The sequence below is a fragment of the Ixodes scapularis genome, unplaced genomic scaffold (assembly GCF_016920785.2).
Source record: "Ixodes scapularis isolate PalLabHiFi unplaced genomic scaffold, ASM1692078v2 PGA_scaffold2__306_contigs__length_199485367, whole genome shotgun sequence".
NCBI classification, from domain to species: domain Eukaryota; kingdom Metazoa; phylum Arthropoda; class Arachnida; order Ixodida; family Ixodidae; genus Ixodes; species Ixodes scapularis.
Genome location: NW_024609857.1, coordinates 132,437,433 through 132,461,448, shown reverse-complemented (window position 1 = coordinate 132,461,448; position 24,016 = coordinate 132,437,433). Strand labels below are relative to the sequence as shown.

Here is a 24,016-nt window from a genome sequence, read left to right as displayed (position 1 = left end):
TATTGCTTTTGTGGGCTCATAACATTTTTATATTATTTGCAGGGACGACACATGGCGACATTTCCAGCAAAAGTTCTCCAGGTTCAGCAGTTTTGCATGGTGAGCTTTTTCACTGAAGCTAACATAAAGTGGCAGCAACTGCCAGCACCACTGCATTAACTCATGGTCTTCATGACTTGAGCATTTTGCAAAAGAACTAGGTGAGATTAGCTGGGAAAAGCTGGTTGAACAAGGACAGAGGTACTGCTAGAAGTTCATTTCAGCCCCGTTTATAATGACATGTTTTACTTGAGGTGACATAATCAACGTCACAGAGCATATTTTGCCTTGCCGACACCCAGTCTTCCATAATAAAGCTGCCCATGAAAGAAGGCGATTTAAATTTTGTGTTAAATTTGCAGAGGTGAGTGTGACACCCTCATTGAGCTACACATGCTTCCGCAGTTCAGACTCACGGAGCTTCTGTAGTCACCCTGAAGACCAGTCTTCCGAAATGAAACTTTCGTGGGAACAAGGTGATTTTCTTTGTCGTGTGTTAGAATAGACACATAGGAAGGAACTCAACTACTATTCTATGGCCAACTTCACGCTAAATTTGCAAAGAGGATTTCGCCAGCCTCATCGAGCTGCACATACTCCGGCCACTCAGACTGGTGGAGTTCCTGTAGTCACCCTGTTGACCAGTCTTCTGAATTGAACCTGTCATAAAGGAAGGTGAATATAATTTTTATAAATTCGAATAGGGGAATAAGGGAGGACTTCCTCTTCTCCTTTGCTAAGTTCACATTAAATTTGCAGAGCGGATTTCTGTGGTTTCATTGGACCACACATACTCGTGCACCTTACTAGAGAACAGTCGACTAGGGGCCAATAATAAGTGGTGGCCGAATATTGCTTGTTCTATCTTTTTATTCCCCTTTCTTTGTGAGCTTGCTTTCTCAAGTGGTAGAAACGGCGCAACTTGACGTAAAACAGGAAACAAGGAGTATACAGACAGGCGCAGTAAAAGTACACAGAGAGGCACTGTTTCTGCCAGCTTAAATGAACGACCAACTCGTCCAACTTTCCACTCTGTTGAACTTGCTTTCTTACTTGCAGTTTTTACAAAAGCTTTTCTTTCTTTCTTTCTTACTTTTTTTTTTTTTTGCGCTTGATCACAGCTGCGCTCTACGTCAAGATGCTGCTCCTGCTTAAGAGTCCAGCGGGGACGTGGTTGACATGGAGATTTTGGTTTCTACACCGTCGCCTAGAGACTCTCTCTCTGGCTGTGCTGCTGGGCCTTCTCACAAATGTGAGTGCTTCCTATGATGCAAACTTTTTTCTTTTGCAGTTTTTTTGTGTGAAGTTATAAAAGATCAGGCCGCAAAAATAAAAAAGCCAAGGCTCGAAAAACACCAGGGGATACTAAACTTTATCTTGAGCGCAGATGACGCAAGGGGCCACATAACACCAGACCGACTAGCTGGCAGCTACAAATCGAAGTTTGTTCAAAGTTCACCACATTTTTGTTTCACGGTATTGTCATTGTCAAGCACAAAAAAAGACAAAGAAAAGTTCCACACGCAGGTGTTAACACCGTCAAATTAAAACAACTGAACCGGTTTCACTGAATCACAAGTCTTCCCGCAAAACCTCACGTAAGACAGTGTTTTTTAAAGTTATCGAAAAGCTGCCGTGGTCATAGGTGTGGGATGCTAAGCCTGTCATGGTCCCTTGTCCTATCTGCCAAACTTTAGTTGCCTGTTGTTGTGCGAGCGCTTCACTGTTACAATGCCATGGGCATAAGTAAGGTATGGTCAAGCTTTAAGAAAATGCATTTCACAGTTTGGATGCCTATTCTGACTTGCATGTTTCTGTGTGCGCCCTTGTCTTTTTGGACTATCAGGTCTCTGGCCAACATGAAGCGCCTAGTCGAACATAAAGATGTACTGTTGCTTTCCTAAACTTGAATTGCATGTGTAGTTTGTCAAACTTACAGTTCTTGTTTAAAGACACTTCAGATCATTGAGGAATGTTCTTGAGCGTGAATAGATTACACATTTAATAAATTGATGGCGAATGCAAGTTTTTCTTGGGGACCTAATCTGGGTCATTTGCCGAATTGCAGCACCCTGCAAAAGCTGCAGCATCGGCAACAAGAAGGTGAACGCCTGAGAGCCAAGGTGCGACAGCTTCAAGAGCGTAACAAGAGGCTGCAAAGAAGGCTGCAACGACAACGTCAGATGAGGACTGTTGCCGAAGTCGTTGAGAGTGTCCGCGTTCATGTGTCTCCTCGTGTCGCCGCACTCGTTGAAGCCCAGCTTAGAATGAGCAATGTGAGCCGGTTTGGCCAGAGATGGTGCAGCCACAACAAAGCCTTGGCTTTAGGCCTCTACTTTCATAGCCCCAAAGGCTATAAGTGTTGCAGGCGACTGCTCAGGCTGCCATCAGTAAGGTCACTGCAGCTATGGCTTCAGCGTGTGCCACTAAAGATTGGATTTTACCCTGGCATTTCCGAGCTGATAAAGAGGCGGGCAGCTGCTTTTCCTCGAGCCGATTGGGCCTGCAGCATAGTCTTTGATGAAATGCACATCAAAAACGAGCTTTCATACAACCCCTCGTCTGACAGGTTTGAAAGACTTAAAGAACATAGTGGACAGCAAGGCAAAAAACTGGCAAATAAGGCTCTCATGTTCATGGCGAAAGGAGTCGGAACACCGTGGAAGCAGCCGCTTGGCTATTTTTTGCTCACAAAGGCACACCTTGAGATGTACTAAAAGATCTATTTTTCCAGTGCTACAGCGCCCTTGTGGACGCTGGCCTGAAGCCGGTAGCTGTTGTATGCGATGAACGGTGCCAGAACGTGTCTCTTTTTCAAGCATCGTAACCGCCGAAAAGCCTTACGTAGAGATCAATGGCAAGCCACTTTTTTTTTTCCTTTTCAATGCTCCGCACCTTTTGAAGTGACTAAGAAACATGTTATTTAAATACGACTAAAAAGTTGGTGATTACATAGTGAAAAGTTCCTACATCAAGGAAGCTTATGAAAAGGACAGTAAACTTGAAATCGGTTCTATGCTAAAGCTGAAGGAGAAGCATTTTAATTTGACCTTCTCGTCAAAGATGTCGGTGAAACTAGCAGCTCAAGTGTTTAGCAATCACTGCGCAGCTGCAATGTACGCCCTTGTTACTTCTTAGCAATTGCCAGCCAGAGCTGTTCACACAGCAAGATTCGTTGAAAGAATCGACCGTCTCTTTGACAGCCTAAATAGCTCGCAGAAATCTGCAAAGACGCCATATGCCTCTGCAATCTGTAACGGCTCTATCCATGAGGAGTTTCTGAAAGAGTGCATTCTGGTTTCTAAGAGCCTGCAAGTACTCGGATGTGGAAGGCAGCCACACTGCATTCGTGGCTTCTGCTTAACAGTTAGGTCTCTACTGCTGCTCAGCAATCACCTCGCGGTTAATTGCGGTTTTTCCCACCTTTTAAACCGCTATCTGAACCAGGACACCCTTGAAAACACTTTTGCTGTTGTACATTCAAAATCAGGTGCAAACACGAACTCCACTTTCCGTCAATTTCAGGCTGCGTTCAGGCACCTTTTGATTAGCAACCTATTCAAGCTGTCGGGAAAATCAAACTGTGCTGATGACATGTCTCTCCTTGCTACGTTCCTAGCAGGCCTTTTGGCACCTTCTCCTCGTCTTGCCTTAGGAAGCACAGTTTTTCTTGCCACGGCAGACGATTCGCCTTCAAACTACCCTTTGGCAATAGGAGAGAACAACATGGTTTATTTTGCTGGGTGGCTGGCATCGAAATTCCTCAAGGTTCATTCCTGTGTAGGAACATCCCAGAAATATGAGTTGAGGACAGAAAATGCGTGTTTTTCTGAGGGAAATCAAGTGCTCTTGTATTTGAGTGTGAAAGGAACTGCCGACTCCCACTTTGGAATCCTCTCAGTTCCTTCTGCTTCTTTCATATTATTTGTTGAAGCTTGTGAGGAAGTCTTCGAGACATGTATCAACAACCTAATTTCAAAGGAGAACGTAGGGCGGACTCTTTGTGTCCTTTTTAACCAGAAGCTTTCAAAGTCTCTGACTGTATGTGACGAAAGTGTTTATGATAATTTGTTTTCTCTGATTGCCAGAGCCATTCTGCACTGGTTCGCGCGGAAAAAAAATGCTGACTATTTGATACAGTAGCAAAGTGTAAAGCTAGACAGCAAGTGCGCAGACTACGTATGTGAGACCACCCAGAGTACTTTTTAAAGCAGTGCAGGCATGTTCTATTCGAGCCTTTCATTTTCTTCGGTTTCTTGAGGAGTAATGTGGTCCTCTAACTTATTCACATATATAGAGTTTAAAGCTGTGAAGCAAAACTCGCTTATGACGTGCAGCATACCACAGGGCTCCAAGAGGGTTTACTCCACTTGGCTTCCTTGACCTCCACCAAACAATCGCTGCGTTGCCGTGTAGCAGCACCAGCAGATGCAAGTTAAGATATTTTCAGCATTATGGTACCTTGCCCAAGGAATGTGTAGAAAAGTGTAGCTTTTCTGTGTATTACAGTGGTGGCCTCAGTTGTCGTCGGAACACTGTGGAACCTCCGAGTTATTAGTGGCTGCCTATCAACTGTCAACGTCCTCACAACGTCCAGCCGATTGTACAATGTCTTATGTTACAACATTGTGCCATATGTACCGATCTACTAATTTTCTTCGACCATGACCTTTTGAAAATAGTTGATACCGATTGTATAATTCTAGTGAGTAATCTGAGTGAATGATTGTAAGTGAATAAAACAAATAAAACGCGACTGTTAAAGCGACGTTGGACTTGCATTAGAGTTACTGTTGTGTATTTCATACGCCCAACACACTCCAGCAATTTGATTCACTCTTTTTTGTGACATTACATAATTTGCTTTCAGGTTTCTCACATATTTCCCAGGGATCCTGAAGGAACAAAAAGCAAAACACTGCGGCTGGAGTTTGACCACAGTGCAAAGACACGATGGTTGTGACGAAATGAAACTATTCTCATAGCAGGTCGGCTAACAAAGTCGGCTGCAGAAAAAAAACATTTCGAACAAAATATAAGAGCAAGGGCAAATAATGGTGTAAACGATCCAGTATTCCAGTATAGAGTAAACACAAGGTGTAAACACCCCAGGAAAAACCCGAGACTGCAGGTAAAAAGAACGACATATACACTAAAAAGTATCAAACAAAGCTCAAACACGGAGCTATGTTTGAGACTTTTTAGTGTATATGTCGTTCATTTACCTGTGATCTCTGGAATTAGTTTTGTTTAATTTTCGCGCCAAACCACATGCACGCATGACGTCACGTTTTTTTCCGGAAGTGTCGTCATTTCCTGTTGATTTTTTGTTCCGCCGGAAGTGTCCCCACGACTCATAGATGGCGCTAAAGCAGCTCCATGGGCCGCCATTTTTTCGACATGTGGGCTTCTATGGAAGCTTCGCTACCCATGTACATATACCTTGGTAACCGCCCAACTAAACTTGGCAGGAAATTGAATTAATGTTGCGGTAATGTGACGTTAATATTTCCGCTAAGTCTAGCTGAGAAACTAAATTTTTTATGGATGACATGACACGGTCATGCAACGTCATTTTCCCCGCTACTTTTAGCGGGAAAACTGCATTTGTGTTGAGGTCATGTGACATCAATTTCCGCGCTAAATTTTGTGGAAAACTTAACCCGCTAAATTTAGTGGGCGAATTTTCCCGCTAAATTCAGGGAAATTTTTCGCTAAATGGGATGGAGCAGAAGAATTGGAGGGTTAGGGGGGGGGGGGTCATACCCTCCCATCCTCCTCTTCAAGATCTGTGCTCTAATTTCACATTACAGAGAATTGTAAACGTCTCATATTTCATCTCATGTTTATTCAACTTTTATATTGCAGGTGCGCTTGCAGCACAAATCTGGGTTGTGCTGATCTTCTACGCACAAGTTGGGAACTCCTGAGTGGCAAGAGTGGGAGTTTGGTCTGACAGCTCAAGGGACACCATTGTTCAGTATTGGATTTTTAATTATCTTCTTTTGAGCAAAGTTAAGCTTTGCTGCTTGCAGTTCTTCTAAAAATAAATACCTGCAACCAAATTTACCACGTCACAACATTTCGCCTCTGCTCTTAGTGCTCCTGGTGAGCCTCGGATAAGAGCTTACTGGTGTGCAAACATCATGCTTGTTTGAAACCACTCACTGATGTAGACTCGCTGGCATCCAGCATTCCAATGAAACGCTGGATGTCCACAGGTCTTTCTTGAACAATGCAAGCGGGAAAAGAACCATACAATCGTATCGTATTGGGGGACATTCTACAGAGTGTTTTTTGTATGTTTTACAAATTGTTTTTAAAAAAACCGTAAGAGCTACATTTACGCGGTCTGCGCACGTGAGTTATATGGCCAGGGCGGCATAGTATAAAAGGCTAATTTGTAATGATCAGTCAGCTTATTACAGAGATGTGCCAGACTTCTTTCAGAAAACTAGATGGAGGTTCATTCTAGCGTAGTTTTACCCGCGAATCTGAATATCCCGTTCGTTTTCCACAAAGATATAACTAAACGTGAGAAAACACAAAAAAAACATCCTACCAACAGTGACATCGTAAGAAGACCTTTCGGCCGCCAAGCGTGTGTTGCTTAAGGGCCGCGCGTCCAATCGCAAGTTTTCTAGGTATATTCTCCGTCATTGGCACCAGTCGTGACACATTTTTCTGCCCTTTTAAAAAATAGCATGTGCGTGCATAGCTTTGATGGGCGCTGAAGATGCGTGAGCAAAGATTTCGAAAACTGCTTTTGTGGCGTCGCTCTCCAGGGAGGTGCCTTCACAGCGCTTTAAAAATGACTATGCAGCCTCGATTCACCAAATTACCAAATAATTTTGATATTTGAGATTCTGGAGGTCAAATGAAGATTTAAAAGTGTTTTCTCAAATACAAAACTGCTTCAGCCTCTCTCTAAGTATAGTATGTTCGTGAAATTTTTAATCAGTGAAAACAGACCCATGGTTCCAATTAGAAACTTGCTAAGCATCATCAAAACACACTAAATCAATTTTCTTTGTAAGGATATAAGACAAGAGCAGCATTTTATGGCGTTCTAAAAAAATGGTCAATTTGGACGCGTTTCCAGACTTCGGTTTCTTACCAGAGCGCATCTTTGCACCTGCGGTCCAGCTGCCTGGTGGCCGCAGTGCGAAGCCGTCCCTCGCCTCCCTCGTAGGATGAAGGGAAGCAAGGCGCACGTGTGTTGCGTGTCTAAGCCCCTGGGGAACAGGACCGTGGGCGCAGAGATGAGCTCTGATAAGGAACTGAAACCTAGAAACTCGTCCAAATAAAGCTTTTTACAGAACGTATAAAACGCTACCCCTGCATTATATCCTCCTAAAAAAACTTGATTTTGTGGTTTTCAATGACTCAGCAAGTTTCTAATTGAAACCATGTTTTCATTTTCACTAATTAAAAAGTTGATCAACAAATTGTATTTAATTATCTGACTGATCGTTGTGACTAGGTCCCTATACTACATACGCCTGGCCGTATAACTCGCCTGCACAAACCGCATTAATTTAGCTTTCACGACCTTTCTAAACATATACGTCAAGCTTAAAACTAAATCGCCCTGTACAACAGTGAAAAGGCGAAACCAACATGCTGGAGCCATATGGCTCCACCATGCTGGTATCGCCTTTTTGCTGGTATAGGATGTCCCATATCACGTTATGCATGTATGGTTCCGTCCGCCTACATGGTTCTGCCTTAATCCACTACGCTGGTATAGGATGTCCCATAATACGACACGCTTGTATGGTTCTGCCCACCTGTATCGTTCCGCCTTATTCCACTATACTGGAGCCACCTTTTTCGCTTGTATAGGATGTCCCATATTACGGTTACGCTTGTATGAGCCTTTTCCGTCGTCTTTCCATCATCGAAATTTTCCAACAGGGGTGCGTCCTGTTTCCACAAGGCCGGCAACTCAGAGACTCGTCAGGCTGCCCTCCGCCCTCGCTGGGTTCGTCCGGACTTCTGAAGACCCGGAACCCAACACACCGCCCGCTCAGCCATCTCCACCAGCGCAACGACAGGAGACTCCAAGACCGAACGTATGACGAACATTTTTCGATTGTTAAGAACTGTGGAAGCCGCGTGTGTAACATCTACTGATATCGCTGGTCTCAATATTTTTGTAGAACCTTTGCTAATACCATTGCTGTAAATATTTTTCTGTATATATTCTTTGTTTAAACAATTCTCAAAGCCAACGGTCTCGTTCTCATTATTTATTACACGACATCCTCACGAACCTACGACAAATTGGCGTCCGCGACAGAACGAGATTGTTTGAGCATTGTTTAAATACGAAAGAGACTATGAGTACGAAAGAATTGATCGGCCTTAGAGAACGCTTGGGGTTGCGCGACGTGGTGTTGAGGGCTTTGGTGGAGTCTGAACAGGCGCAGGAAAAAGAGAGAGAAAGGCTCTGACGTGAGGATCGCGCAGCCGAGAGAGGCGACAAAGGTGAAGTTAGATGCTGAGCGCGCGCTAGCCGAGTGCGCACGAGAGGCGACAAAGGAGAAGTTAGCTGCTGAACGCGCGCTAGCCGAGTGCGAACGCGAAACTCTGTTACTGAAAGTCCGGTTGGCAGAGGCCGAGAGTCAAACCAGAATAATGGCAGCAGGCGACCGAGGGGCGGATGGAGGCGCTTCATTGCTAATTAATCCTCACAAGATGATCCCACCCTTCGATGAACGACGGGATGATCTCGACGCGTATTTGAAAAGCTTTGAACACATCGCAGCGGGATACAATTGGCCGAGAGAAAAGCGGGCCACAGCTCTGAGTATGTGTCTCAGCGGGGAGGCTTTGAAGGTCTTTGGTCGACTGGGTCCGGAGCATTCGATGGATTACGAGAAAACGAGGTTAGCGTTGCTGCAGCGTTTTCGTTTCACCGCGGAGGGGTACAATGAGAAGTTCCGTGAGAGCAAACCCCAGGACGGTGAAACCGGAAAACAGTATGCGGCAAGAATTGCCAGTTTCTTTAAACGCTCGGTGGAACTTTCCGGCACGGCGTCTACCGTTGAAGGGCTACGAGACTTAGTCATTACCGAGCAGTTTCTTAACAACTGCCACAGCTGACTAGCGCTGTTCTTCCGAGAGAGGAAATGTAAGACGCTCAGCGAAACGGCTGATGTGGCGGACAGTTTCCTGGAAGCCCAGCGACAACGCAACCTGCTCGTATTTCGAGAAAAGAGTGAGGTGGGGGACACAAGAGGAAAGGAAGTAAACACTACCAACAAACCTCAGGTCAAATGCTTTGTATGCGACAAACCGGGACACAAGGCATCCGACTGCCGTTCAATACCGAAACAGCTGTACTGCATGTACGGTCGTCGGATAGGCCACAATATCAAGCCATGCACAAAAAATGGGTAACGACCCAAAAGAGGCGTACTGTTGTGTGTCTCCTGGGAACAGGAAAAGCCAAGCACGTCAAACCTCGGAACCCAACCCTAAGCCACCAGGAGGCGAAAAGGCCATCGACGTAAATCGAGGGGGGCCAAAGGCGACGTATGACATGCCTGTTTTAAAAGGTACACTTGACGGCCAGGCTGTCTCTGTATTAAGGGACACCGGTAGCAACACCATGGTGGTGCGCCGCTCGCTCGTCCCGGAGGCAGCACTCACGGGAACCACAGCCACGTTGCTGTTGGTAGATGGCCGTAGCATCGAAGTTCCTGAGGCGCAAGTGGATATCACGTCCCCCTATTTCACGGGGACCGCAGTGGCCAAGTGCCTGGACGCTCCCCTTTATGATATAATAGTCGGCAATCCCGGCTCGCGCGACGCATCCTCTCCCGATACTCATTGGAAAGAACCGGTGGGGACCGCTAGACCTCGGGGAGGCAACGCCATGGGGAACGAAAAGCCAAAGCGTCTTGTCCCGACTGCGAAGCTGGCCGGAGCAAGCGTTACAAAGCAACGCCGAAATGCCCTCAGCGTCGGCATTGGCGCCATGCAGGTGACCAGAAGAACCTTTCAAGACTTGCAAGAAAAAGATGAAACTCTACAAAACTGCTGGCAAAAAGTAGGAAAGGTATTCCCGGGAAAACGAGACACATCTCATGAATTCGTAGTAGAGAAGGGAATATTGTTGCGCTGCTACCAGGTATCTCCTGGCAGAACCTTGAAGCAGGCAATGCTACCTAAGTTTCTAAGGACACATGCGTTGAAGCTAGCTCACGAGAGTTTAATGGCAAGGCATCAAGGCATCAAGAAGACTCTTGACCGTGTCCTTGGCCGGATTCTATTGACCCAGGATCCAGAACGCAGTTCAAAGGTACGTGAAGTCATGTAATACGTGCCAAAGAACCTTTCACAAAGGCAAGGTAGGCAAAGCCCCACTCGGGCGTATGCCCTTGATTGACACACCATTTGACCGCGTGGCGGTAGACATCGTTGGACCGCTGGCGCCGACCTCAACAAAGGGAAACCGATACATTCTAACCTTGGTTGATTTTGCTATACGTTATCCAGACGCTGTGGCACTAACCAGAGTCGACTCGGCGACGGTCGCGGAGGGACTCGTTGAAATGTTTTCACGGATAGGATTCTCACTTGAAGTTCTCTGCGACCGCAGTACATGCTTCACTTCCGACCTGATGCGTGAAGTTAACGATCTCTTAGCCGTCAAGCAGCTAAACACAACACCCTACCATCCAATGGGTAACGGGATGGTGGAACGATTCAACGGTACCCTGAAGCAAATGCTGCGGAACTTATGTCAAGAGCAACCGAAATCATGGGACCGATACCTCGCCCCGGTTTTGTTTGCGTACCGGGAGGTGCCACAGACCAGCCTTGGATTTTCTCCGTGCGGGTTAATCTACGGACGCCACGTGCGCGGACCGATCACGGTACTCAAGGAACTATGGACCGAGGACGATCTTAAAGACGAAGTCAAAACAGCGTACGGCTACGTCATTGACCTCACAGAACGACTGGAATAAACAATTCAGCTAACCCACCAAATGTTGGCCCGGGCACAAGTCACCCAAAAGAAATACTACGATCGAAACAGTAGAGCAGGACAGCTCAAAGTGGGGGATCGGGCACTTATCCTTCTTCCGACAAATCACAACAAGCTACTGATGTCGTGAAAGGGTCCCTTTTCGGTCAATGGGAAGAAAAATGACTTCGACTACTGGTTATACCTGGGGCACTCCACGAAGCTGTTTCACATAAACATGTTGAAACGCTATGAAGAACGTCTCCTGGAAGCTATACCGCAAAATTCGTCAGCCATCGTCATCGAGGAAGCAGTATCAGAAGCACAGCTTCCTACCTTTATAGCGGAAGAGAAAACCGGGTCTGAAGCCGTTGAAGTGTCCGACCGCTTGGATGAGAAACAACTGGGTGAAATTCGAAGTCTTCTAACTGCATTTGAAGATATATTTTCTGAAGTCCCAGGGAACACAAATCTCGTCGAGTGTCGACTGGACGTGATGACCTCCGACGTCATAAACACACATCAATATCATCTTCCCTTTGCAATGAAGGATATCGTAGAAAATGAGGTGAACGAGATGCTGAGGCTAGGAGTCATCGAGCGCTCACGCTCACCATACAACTCACCTCTGGTGCTGATAAAGAAAAAATATAACACTTATCGCACATGCATTGATTTCCGCCGCGTCAACGATGTCCTTATCTCGGACGCAGAGCCCATCCTAAGGACGGACACCATGTTCGCGGAGGTTGGAACAAAACAATATTTCTCCAAGTTTGACCTCACCAGGGGATACTGGCAGTACCTGCCAGTATCCCCTGGTGAGGTCAAACTTGGAGAAATATTGTTTTGTTCCAACCTCCGCGAACACGGTGTCCGTCCTTAGCACCCCTTAGCAGAATGTTCACGACCCAAAAACGTCTTTTTCGACACAGTCGGGGCACTACCACTTCACGTTCATGCCATTTGGCATTGAGACGGCTCCCGCAATATTCACCCGACTCATGAGGACGCTTCTCCTAGGAGTTCCCAACGTGGTTCACTACCTGGATGACGTGCTCGTGGCCACAGCCACATGGGAAGAACAGATACTAACTTTGCGACAATTCTTTGACAGAGTTCGTGAGGCAGGCCTCACAATCAAACCGCAGAAATGTGAGGTCGGAGCAACCGCAATTTCTTTCTTGGGACACCGCTTAGGAGACGGTCAGGTCCAGCCGATAGAAAGCGGGGTGGCGAAGCTTGTGAACGCCCCAAAGCCTGAAACCAAGAAGCAGGTGCGTTCATTCTTAGGACTAGCGGGTTACTACCGCGACTTTGTGCCAAACTACGCCAGGAAGGCCCAACCTCTGGTAGAGATGACTCGGAAGACGGAGCGAAATAAGGTCACGTGGTACCCCGAGAGAGAAACGGCTTTTGGGGAGCTCAAGATGTCACTAGCGTCTAATCTAGTGTTGAAGGCGCCGGAGCTCCAGAAGAAATATGTGCTTCGCACGGACGCCTCCGACACCTGCGTAGGCGCTGTTCTCATGCAGGAGCACGATGGACTCCTCCACCCGGTGTCTTACGCCAGCCGACAGCTTCTGTCGTGCGAGATCCGATATTCAGAAATAGAATGCGAATGCTTGGCGTTGGTATAGGGCGTGGGGAAGTTCCACCTCTATTTTTACGGGGCATCTTTCGTGGTTCAAACCGACCACCAGCCGTTACAGTATCTCACTCAAGCCAGACACCTGAACGGAAGAGTTCTGCGATGGAGCCTGTCCTTACAAGAACATACCTTTCGTGTGGAACATATCAGAGGCTCCGAGAACGTAGGTGCGGATTACATGAGCCGCCTAGTCTAGTCTAGATAAGGTGTGGTTTACGTTCGGTGATGAATTCATGCGGTCTGAAATATTTGTCCTTCAAGGGTTTTCTGTGCACGTTTATTGATATGTGTAACCTTCGCGCAACTAACATAGTTTTTTTTCTGAAAAAAAAAAACTCGTAAAAAGGGACTCTTGTGATGTGCGCGGCTGAGAACCATGACCTGCTGAGAACCATCACCGGGCTACGGATGTTTTCGCCATGACGTGGCCCCGCGTGCCACGAGATATACCGTCGACGGCCGGAGTAAAGGCACGAGCGAAAAAGAACGAAAAGAGGGAGAAGACATGCGGTCCGAAAAGCTGGCTGACCGTTGAGTTCGTCCCGGTTCGATAGGCCGGGAACTCACGAATGCGCTGGCCTGGCCACCGCTCGCGCTGAGTGCGTCCTGGTTCCACAAGGCCGGGAACTCAGAGACTCGTCAGCCTGCCCTCCGCCCTCGCTAGGTTCGTCCGGACTTCTGAAGACCCGGAACCCAACACTCCGCCCGCTCAGCCATCTCCACCTGCGCAACGACAGAAGACTCTAAGACCCAACGTATGACGAACATTTTTCTATTGTCACTAAGAACTGTGGAAGCCGCGTGTGTACCGTCTACTGATATCGCTGTTCGCAATATTTTTGTAGAACCTTTGCTAATACCATTGCTGTAAATATTTTTTTTATATCTTCTTTGGTTAAACAATGCTCAAAGCCAACGGTCTCGGTCTCATTATTTATGACACGACATCCCCACGAACCTACGACAGCACCCTTCAATTTGCAAGGTTTTGAAAGCAAGAAGCTAGAGTAATTTACTTGGCAAGGTCTACCTGAATTGACATCTTGCTTCCAGGGGAGATAATTGCTTTCAAATAAGTTCTCAAGTGTTCAATTTTATGACTCGATTTCGAGTTGATTGGTCTTTTAGTCTCAGGATGCGGCCGGCATGTGGCGTCAGAATAGTTTTTTTGCGTAAGCGCCTTCTTAAGAGTGATTTTTTTTTCATTATTTATAGTAAAGGACGGGTAAATCTACCTGGATGTTTCCTGAAGTCTCAGCGAATTTCGCATTGTAAAAGTTTATGCTCCTGCCCATCGGCATAATTTAACAATTTTTTTTTGTAGCTTAGAGGAGTATCAATTACACTACATCCACATTTATCTGAGGGGAATTTTCACTGTGTGCTATACTCTCATACGGTCACCCGCAGTTTGCGCTAAAATCCTCGTTCAGAACAGTTGACCCGAAACTTTCACACATTGGTGCGACACTTTGGTCTCGTTTACTCTTTGACTAAACTGCACGACTCGCTTTATTCCCGCATGTGGCGAACAGGCACGCCAAGTGGGCGTCTCGACCGTATATATATATATATATATATATATATATATATATATATATATATATATATATATATATATATATATATATATATATAGATCAATAAAATATAGCGTAGGATGCCGAAGTCTATAAAGTAATGAAGTCGCACTTCAAAATGTTGTTGGAGTTTTAAAGCATTTAGTGAGTCGACGTTTCGGCCTGAGACAGGCCTTCCTCAAGACTGGTTGCCAGAGTCGGTTACAGAGTTGTTTTCGGTTTCCACACCCGGGCCCCGTCACCTGTCAGATAACGTGTAAAAATGCCCAAGTAAAAGAGCCCAAGTAAAAAAACCGCTGCTGCACTCCCCCCCAACTCCACGCACGGCCGCAGTAGACGCCGCCAGCCATCGGAGCCAACCAAAGGCCACGTCAGAATTCGTGACCCCAGGAACGTAACGTGCGGGGGGCGCAGTAACGTTCACGTAGATGGATCGGCCCAGATGGCCAGCAACGCACGCCGCGGAAGGACGCAAAGCCAAACAAAGCACAGTAAAAAAAAAATAAAGGGGATGGAGGAATGTAATAAACGCACACAGTAAATAACGCCAAAACGCATAGAAAAAGCTCCTGCATAATGAAAGAAAATGTAAAATAAGCACACAGAGCAAATCAACGCCAACGCGCATAGACAAATCCCCTGCATTAAAGAAAAATATTGAAAAAAGCGCACACAGTAAATCAAGCAAACGCTCGGCCAAAGCGCATAAACAAATCTCGTCCAAATGGAGCGTTTTTACAGAGCGCTGTAAAATGCTTCCCTGGCGTTACATCCTTCCAAAAATGGTTGATTTAGTGGTTTTCGATGATGCTCTACAAGTTTCTAATTGAAACCATATGTCTATTTTCAATAATTAAAAAAGTTAATTAACAAATTTTAATTAATTAGCCGACTTATCGCAAAGATTAGCCACCCACATAATCTTCGCCTGGCCGTATAACCCACCTGCACAAACCGCATTAGTGTACCTTTCAAGGTTTTTTTAAACAAATGTGTAAGAATAAAAAAAAAACCGTGTATATATATATATATATGTATATATATATATATATATATATATATATATATATATATATGCGTATATATATATATATATATATATACCATCCGTATTCGCGCACTTCCTTCGCCGTTGCCAAGTCATCAGTCCAAGATCGGCTTGCACGGGAGCATCCATATAACAGTCGCGGCCACGATAGATATACTTGCAACAACCGTAGAGCAGAACCACTAATCGTGGTTGCAGAGAGGCCCCTTGTGCGATTACGCAAACGTTGCGCAAGTTCAAAAATATCTTCGCCAGGAGTCATGCTGCATTCTATACTCCTGCGATTGATAACAACTGGGAAAATGTAATATGCGTACTTCATCGCCTGGAGATGATTGTTATAACGTGGGAAAGAGTGCTATCACGTGAACATTTCGTACTACTGGACATGGTTCCCGGAAATATTCATATTCTTACAAGGGCACCGCTGGTGCAATCAGACACACACGCAATTCTAGCGCAACAACAAGCAATTTTATAGCTGTCATTCTTGTATTTTCGAGTGGAACGCTTCCGTGCCCAATCGACAGGAGGACCTGGTGCCCTTCGCTACCTCCGTTCACGGGAGCGACCATCAAGTTTAGGGCAACCTCAAGCGGCCATTGGTGACTGCAATTTACCAAGATTTGCGGATTATTTCAGGAAAATGTGCGATGGACTCAAATGGGACCCAAAGCCGAGTTAAAATCTCTCTTTTACGCAAAGATTTACCTCACCTAAGTGAAGATCGGCGAGCATTCCTGCAAGTTCCCCGCTCCTTGAAGACGTTGATTAATTCGTCAAACGAATGAAGATTGATTCATCCCCTGGCCGTGATGGCTTATCACCAGTTTTTTTTTTTTTTTTTACAAAACCATATCGGTGGAATTGCGACGTTTCTTTCTAAAGCTTTTTGGCAGTCTGTTCCGGGCACCCGATTGGAAACCATTTTTTTTTTAAATGATTATCGTTATTGTGCCTGAAGCTGGTACTGGTGAAATGAAGGCAGTCACATTTAAATCTGTGTTGCTCCTAAACAATGACTACAAACTCGTTACGTCACTTCTTTCCCAGCCAGTACGTTCACTTCTTCACACGGCCACTCATCCATTGCAAATGCGCTGCATGTCGGCACAAAGCATGTACTACTCGACACTGTCAAACATTCGCGACCTTATTTCCTACACTCGGTCAGGCAAGGATCCTGGTTGCGTACTGTCTTTGAACCAACAAAAAGCCCTTGGCAAAGCGGACCACCAGTATTTGACATGGGTCTTCAGTACGGTTTTCCAATCAATTTTGTGCATCAACTAGAGCGTGTCTATTCCTTCAGTTAAGCTCGCATTTCCTCCTGTGGCGGCATCGGCCTGGAGTTTCCTATCCGACGAGGTTTTCGTCAGGGATGCCTCTGTCACTTTTGCTATTCACGATTATGTTCGACCCATTCCTCCACGTGGCACTAAATACCCCGCACCACCAAGGCCTCCCTATTCCGGGGAATGTATTTCTCAGCGTGTCGGCATATGCAGATGACGTGTATTTTTGTGTCTTCTTTACGAAGACTCAATTTTGAGGTACATCGCTTGTTTCATAGCACTCAGCCGTATGCGGTGCGCGGCTTAACCTACGAAATTTGAACGATCTTTCCAACCAGCTCCTTTTTGGAAATCGTGAGCATCTTGAACGTGAAGCTTCTCAATGTTTTCTTTGACGTTGATGGTGCAGTGTCACGAAACTGGGACTTAGTGATAGGCATGGTGCAGGACAGGGTGCTGTATGCAGCATCCATCGCTTTGTCGTTCCGCGAGAAATCATACCTGATAAAGACTGTTCTTCGTGTTAAGCTGTTGCACCTTGCACACGTCTTGCTGCGAACAACACAAAAAGTGGATGGTGTAAATTTTTGCTTCTTTTGGGACAACAAGACGGAGCTCGTCAAGTGCACACCTATCCGCGAACGTGAAGGATGGCGCATTTCCAATGTCACTCTTATTGCTCGGAAGCTTGCTCTTCGTAAAACGCTGTTTCCTGGCGTGCTAGTGGACATTGCAAACCCGACGCTGTCGAGATTAGAAATTTGGAGCTTGGAAAATTCATTAAAAATTAACATAAACAAAACTAAAGCCGTACTTTTTCCCACGAGAAATAAATCGATTGGAATAATGAGAGATATTACTCTTAACACAACCCCAATTGAGACTGTGAGCAATTTTAAGATTTTGGGAGTGATCTTTTCTGAGAATATGTCCTGGGACAATCACATAAATTATATAATTCCCAAACTGTCACGAATAACTGGATTGATATATCGCCATCGATCAATTTTGCCAACGAATGTGAAATTACTAATCTACAATTCTCTGTTTTATTCGTACTTCAATTATGGACATCTTGTTGGGGGCTCAACTACATTATCGAACCTTGAGAAGATATTTTTATTACAAAAAAAAAATACTGAGGTCCATCGGCGGCGTCTCGTTTGACTCCCAAACAGCTGGTCTGTTTAGGGCTTACCGCGTTATTAATATATACGATTTATACAATTATAGACTTAGTAATATGTTTAAAACGGAAAATAGTAGAAATACACGTTTCCTTACAAATTTGGCTAATCTTCATCTAAAAGAACCGGTTTACCCCACTCGTCATGCACACCTTTGGGAGATGGTGGCTCGGAGAACAAATTACGGCTCCCAGATGGTTCGATATACGTTGCCTAAATTGCTGAACCAGTTAGAAGAGAGTGAACTAGAATTGAATAGAATATCACCAAAAGAACTTAGAGAATATTTTATGGGCTTAGACAGGTAAATTAGCAATGATTTCATCTTTCATGTAATAATTTTTTTATTATTTTTTTAATATATTTATCTTTTTATTCTTTGTTTGCTTAGTACGTATTTTGCGCTTGTATAGTGTCCTCTTGTTTTACCTTGAACCCTGTTTTGGTATGGAAAATCTTTTTTGTATGTGTTGGTTTTTTCTCCTGTGCCTCTGCTATTTCGCCTATGTACGAGGTCGAAGACCTTGTCAAGCTGTACTTTACAGCTTTTTTTCTCGACCTCCGCCATTAGTGTTGATGGGAAATAAACTTACTTACCTCGGACAGCCCGCAGGGGTTCTTGCACTCTACTGGCTCGGAGCACTTGATCGTCACACTCTCAAATGCACCAACTTCAACGAAGTCATACAAGCAGAGACTCCTTGTCGACACTACCCAGCGGTTGTTGCACATTTCCGCTATGTTCGACGTGTGCTGGATGCGGCTGACGTGTTGCCGCTCCCATCAGCAGGTCTTCATGTCCTACGGGTCGCTCTGCGGTACGCGCCTGAACGAGCAAAAGAGAAGTACGTTGTGGGTCAACCGCCTACCCGAGCCAGCCTCTTCACTCCCGGCGGTGGCCGTAGTGAAGACACCCGGCGTGACGTACAGCGCGGTGGGAATCTCGCCCAACATTTGGAGACCAGCCTGGCGAGCGACATCGTGATAAGCGTGAACCGGGCTGGAGGCTACGCCGTCCCCATGACCGAGCGCAGGTATCTGACCTGCTCACTGTTCTGCGGGCGTCCGTGGTACCTCGCACAGGGGGTGTTACCACTGAGAAACCTTTTCCGTCAGGTGCGGAGCTCTCTGTTAAGATTTTTCTGGACAGAGAAGACGGAGCTCGTCACTCTTCCTCTGCTCTCCCTCACGCGAGAGCGAGGAGGATGGACGATGTCAATCCTGCATGAAGCGAACGACCCGGCAAAATACCTCGCGCTCTGCTTCGTGGGGCACACCCGCCGAGACCTTGGTGCCGAGCTCACTGGCCCAACTAACGCCTGTGCCGAGGTGCCGCCCCACGCTTACCGGATAGTGTTTGAGTTGAACCGACGCCTCAAGGAGCATACGCCTCAACTGGACATCACGGCAACTCAAGCCACGCGATGCATATGTGAAACCCTACTGCGTTTCGGCAACGAAATAGCAAAATTTGTTTATCCTATGAACTATATAATTGCTGTCAGTATCGCAATAACAACTGGAACCATGAAGCGAAAAACTAAAAAGTTGATTCACAAATACCAATTTTAGCCTATTGTTTGTTCCAGTTTTCTCCTATCAAACGTCCGCCAAGCCCGACACACGTTCAGGGACGACGGCATCTATCTACCGGTCACTGGGTTTAGTTAAAAAAAAAGACTCGAACTGAAGTTATACTTTGAGCGAAAAGAGTCATTCACAGTTGATGAAAGTAGATTTATTTTAGCCTTCTATACGTTACTCGAAAAAAGAAATCGATTACAATTGCAATTACTGTTTGTTAAAAATATTCACTTAAATTACGTGAGGACTTGGGAAAAAAGTATTTTATTGTTATTCAAAAAGTAACCATTATTTCTCGATCACTTCAGATTTTGAAAAAGTCAAATTTCCACTGGCTTGAATGCGTTTTTTAGAGCGCAGCTCTTAGGGGCCCGTTCCCGGCTTGAGCGGCGTCGGCGTAGGTGTCGCCGTCGGCGTAACCGCAACCCTCGTAACCCTCGTGAGGGTTACGAGGGTTACGAGGGTTAATCTCATGAGGGTTACCCTCACGAGGATCACGAGGGCCACAAGGGTTACTTACCCTCAAAAGGGTTACCTTCACGAGGGTTACTTACCCTCGTAACCCTCAAGAGGGTTACGAGGGTTAGTTACCCTCAAAAGGGTTACCTTCACGAGGGTTATGAGAGTTACCCTCACGAGGGTCACGAGAGTTACCCTCACGAGGGTCACGAGAGTTACCCTCACGAGGGTCACGAGAGTTACCCTCACGAGGGTCACGAGAGTTGCCCTCACAAGGGTTACTAGGGTTACCCTCACGAGGGTCACGATGGTTACCCAGGTCGCGTGACCCCGGGGGGGGGGGGTCACGCGACCTGGGGATACTGATGACGTCACTGATGACGTCATCAGTGACGTCACTGATGACGTCACCGGCATCCGCATCGTCATCATCATCATCACTGATGGCGTCATCAGTGACGTCACTGATGACGTCATCGGCATCGTCACGTGGCCCCAGGTCACGTGACTCCCACAAGGTCACGTGACCCCCAAGGTCACGTGACCCCCAAGGTCACGTGACCCCCCGCCCCCCGAGGTCACTTGACCCACCCCCACAGTACCCTTCCCTCCTCCTCCTCAAGAGCTGCGCTCTAATTCCGCGTTACCGGGAGTTGTAAAAGGCTTTCATTTTTTTCTTTTTTTTCTTTTTTTTTACTGTCTATTATTGGATTAAATATAATCACCGAATTATAAATAACCTATCTGCTTAATCCACCAATAGAGGAAAACCATCCTCTTGTCGGGAGATTTGGGTTTGAGAAGTTCAATGTAGAAGACTTGAAGGGAAGAAAAACATAGTAACGGTTTCAAGTAATCTTAGTACATTCAAAATCAATCAAAAACTCTTGCGATTACTTTTTAATAAATGTAACAAATGGTTACAAAATTACGCCAAAAGTAATCAATTACAAGTAATTTGGTCTGTTTAATGAGTGCTACATCTGGTTTGTTTACGTAACAACTAAATTTTAGTGTTACTTACGTTTTTCTAATATTTTCTTTGAAAAATCAAAGTAGAAGTTTGGGCTAGTTGGTATTTCATGATTAAAGATTAAAACAGCGCAAAGACACGGACAAGAACAAGAAGTAGAAAGTGTAATTTACTTTTTTCTTGCCTCTGCTGAATATGCGAGAGATTGCGCAGTATACAATTTCGATCATGAATCAACCTATAATTGCAGAGTTCAAAACAGCTGCATGAGGCAAAGGGGTTCCCTAATATTCTCCGGCGAGAGTGAACTCCTTTGATTGTTCACAAAAGTTTCTGGGGCGCTAAACGAACATTCGCACGGCGTTGAAGTGGCTGTCCCACGTGTAATCAGGTGCACTTGTCTGGAGTAACGAATACCGCCCTTTCAGTTTAGTTTAGGTTAAATTTTAAACTAACGTTTGCCTTTCATACAGGTACAGCGATTTACGTCTGCGTGGCTAACGCGTGTAGTTTTTAGTTTTGTTTTGGTTCGTCCAAATTTTGCCGACTAACTGGTAATATAAAATTTCATAACTAAAGCACTAATATTTATTGGGTAGGTTAATGGATAATTTTTATATGATAAAAATTATTCAAATTGCCATATGCACCTGGATTGCCCCCATGTTTTATTTGTGTTGAAGAGGTCAACCGAGAAATGAATAACCTTTGAAGTAATAAAGCACTACGATTGAGCTTGCTCACTGAATTTCGAAAAAAAAAGTGAGATATGAAATATACACCGAACAAGATATTCCAAAGCTAAAGTGTATTGGTAAGTATTTAGGGAAAGTGCACCTATTTTGTCATCAAAGTGAGGCGTCTTACGGCTGGAGTTCATGAAGCGAAAATCTCAATAAACTTCGTCCGGTGGCTTTCGTTCTGCGCGTTGATTTAAGACGATGGCTGCTGTGCCGCGCGCTAAGTGAACTCCATGAAGAGCATTCGCTCTATGGAATTCAAACTTTATCTGTTCCCTTCAGAGGGGATATTACGCCAGTACGGGGACACTGGTTTCTCATCTGGAGTTGTTGACGTGAATCACAAATAGCGACTGTCCTACCCGAAGACCGGTTCACTAAACGTCATTAACAAGCTCGACCCGACTGGGGATCAAACACAGGATCTATGGGTTCTGCAGTGTATGATTTTGCACCACGTGCTTTCGTCTGGTATGTTCGAACAAACTTAAAGGAGCTGTGCAACGATTTTAACGTTGAAAGAATTGGCATCTTCTACTTTTGACATTGTTCACCTCGTCACAAAAGACAGGAAACACACCTCCTTCCTTCCAAATGTTGCGATTCAGCCGCGTAATTGCGAGCCAAAAATTAGAATATTCCCCGACCTGCAGCCGTGAGCCGCGGCCATGGGAAACACTCAGAATGACGTCAATGGGGTCTTGTAGAAAGATAGCAAGTTGTGCGAATAATTGCTAGATAAAAGGTAACTTTTTTTTATAAATCTTGTCGTTCCAACATAAATATAAATGCGTCAAAAACCTGGTATCATCGACAAAACTTTTATTATACGGAGTTTTAGTGGCGCCATCTATCCTAGGGCCACAAAACCGTCAGCTCTATATGCTATCGCGAACAGCACCAGAAGCCGGAGGGGGAGGGGGACAGGGCCGGACGGGTATGGCCGGACCCGGATGAGACTTTCCTCCTTTCAGCATATTGTTCGCGCTGCGCCCGCCAACACGTGGTCACGCGGTCGCGAGCGGATGAGTGCTCGCTGCTCACTGGAGTCTGGAGAGAGAGCTTCACCGGAGCCCCGCGCCTACCACATCGACGTCACAGCGCACGTGACGCGGAAGGCGGTGCACGAGTTGAGAGGTGGCAGAAACCTCGATCTTTGTCCATTTTTAAACAAAAACTACGACATGCAGGCAAAAGCGGTTTTTAGTTCTTTACTTCAGAGAAATCGAGACACGAACCCCCAAATTATTTAAGCGAAACACTGAAACCGCTGCACAGCTCCTTTAACCATTGATAGTCATGGGAAACTCGAGTCATTCATTATAATGTGCTCCAATGTAGTCCCGAAATCTAGAAATATTTGAAGTCTGACAGCTATACCTCAGTATAAAGGTGCAATGGAAAAACCTTGCAGGATAACTTGCTGCAACATTGCATTCTTGCTTGTGCTACTCCTCCTGATGAAAAAGGAACTTATTGGGTGGCTAATGCCACGGCACCCGATGGAACACTTTGCAGTGATAAACAATCTCAACAGGAAAAGGTGAGAGCAGCTTTACTTCTGCCATTTAGAAATATATACGATCTCAAATAAATTGAAAATTTTGCTGGCATTCTTTGCTGCGAACTGTAAACTGTGCTCATATATGCATTATTTTATCCTCTCTAGGTCTGTAAAGCTGAAGAATGTGTTTCAGTGTAATTAAAGCGAAAACACAATTTACGTGTTAAATAAACCATTAAAAGCCATACTTTCTGTGCCTTGTTTTATTTTATTGTCCCAAGAACAAAAATCAAGACTCTGTAGGTTTGAGGAATACAGGCCCCAAGAATTACGACCACATAATAGAGCTTTAAAAAAAATTGTTTGTGAACGCTCTCGTTTACAAGCACAACTGAGTTTTAATAATTATTTAGCAATAAAAAACGAGCTCCTCTTTGCCAGGGAAGCTTCAATTTATTATGATTTTGATATGAAGTATGGCCTTCAAAAATGTATTCATTATAGTTCAATACCTCAACGGCGTCGGCAGTGATCCTATTTAAGAATCGATTCGAAGGTAAACATGTTCGGCAGATATCTGCCTGGTTGGGTGAATTTAAATGTAAAGAATAAAGAAATACGCCAACCAAAAAGTCGAAAAATTGTCCCAACGTTTCGAAACAGTTCGTTTCTTCCTCAGGGGCGACTAAACGGGATAATAGCTTCTTTGTCTTTCTTTGAACTGGCTATCTCTTCTTCTTCATTGTCGATTGCTGGTTGTCTTCGTTTCGCCTGCGCCGTCTTGATTGTATCTCGTAACCCATGAACATATAAACTGGGTAAGGTGCCTAGAGACCTATTGATGTTATTTGCGGTGTTTTGAATATGCCAGGATTCTATCAGCTGTCTTCTGCGTAGGTTCGTCTCAGTACCCAGAATGCTTGCATCTTCAAATCCGATACGGTGGTCATTAACTTCACAGTGCTCCGCCAGAGCACT

The 24,016-nt window shown here is 45.3% G+C and overlaps 1 protein-coding gene across 1 annotated transcript in view; it reads left to right on the top strand.

Annotated features, from left to right (window-relative positions):
* The window catches only part of LOC120840739, a 143,039-nt gene extending 119,803 nt beyond the window's left edge, over positions 1 to 23,236 (top strand). The window contains exons 13-14 of the mRNA XM_040211392.1: positions 22,949 to 23,083; positions 23,204 to 23,236. Coding sequence (XP_040067326.1) covers positions 22,949 to 23,083; positions 23,204 to 23,236 — 168 coding nt within the window. The remainder of the gene's footprint in view (positions 1 to 22,948; positions 23,084 to 23,203) is intronic.
* The last annotated feature ends 780 nt before the right edge of the window (positions 23,237 to 24,016 follow it).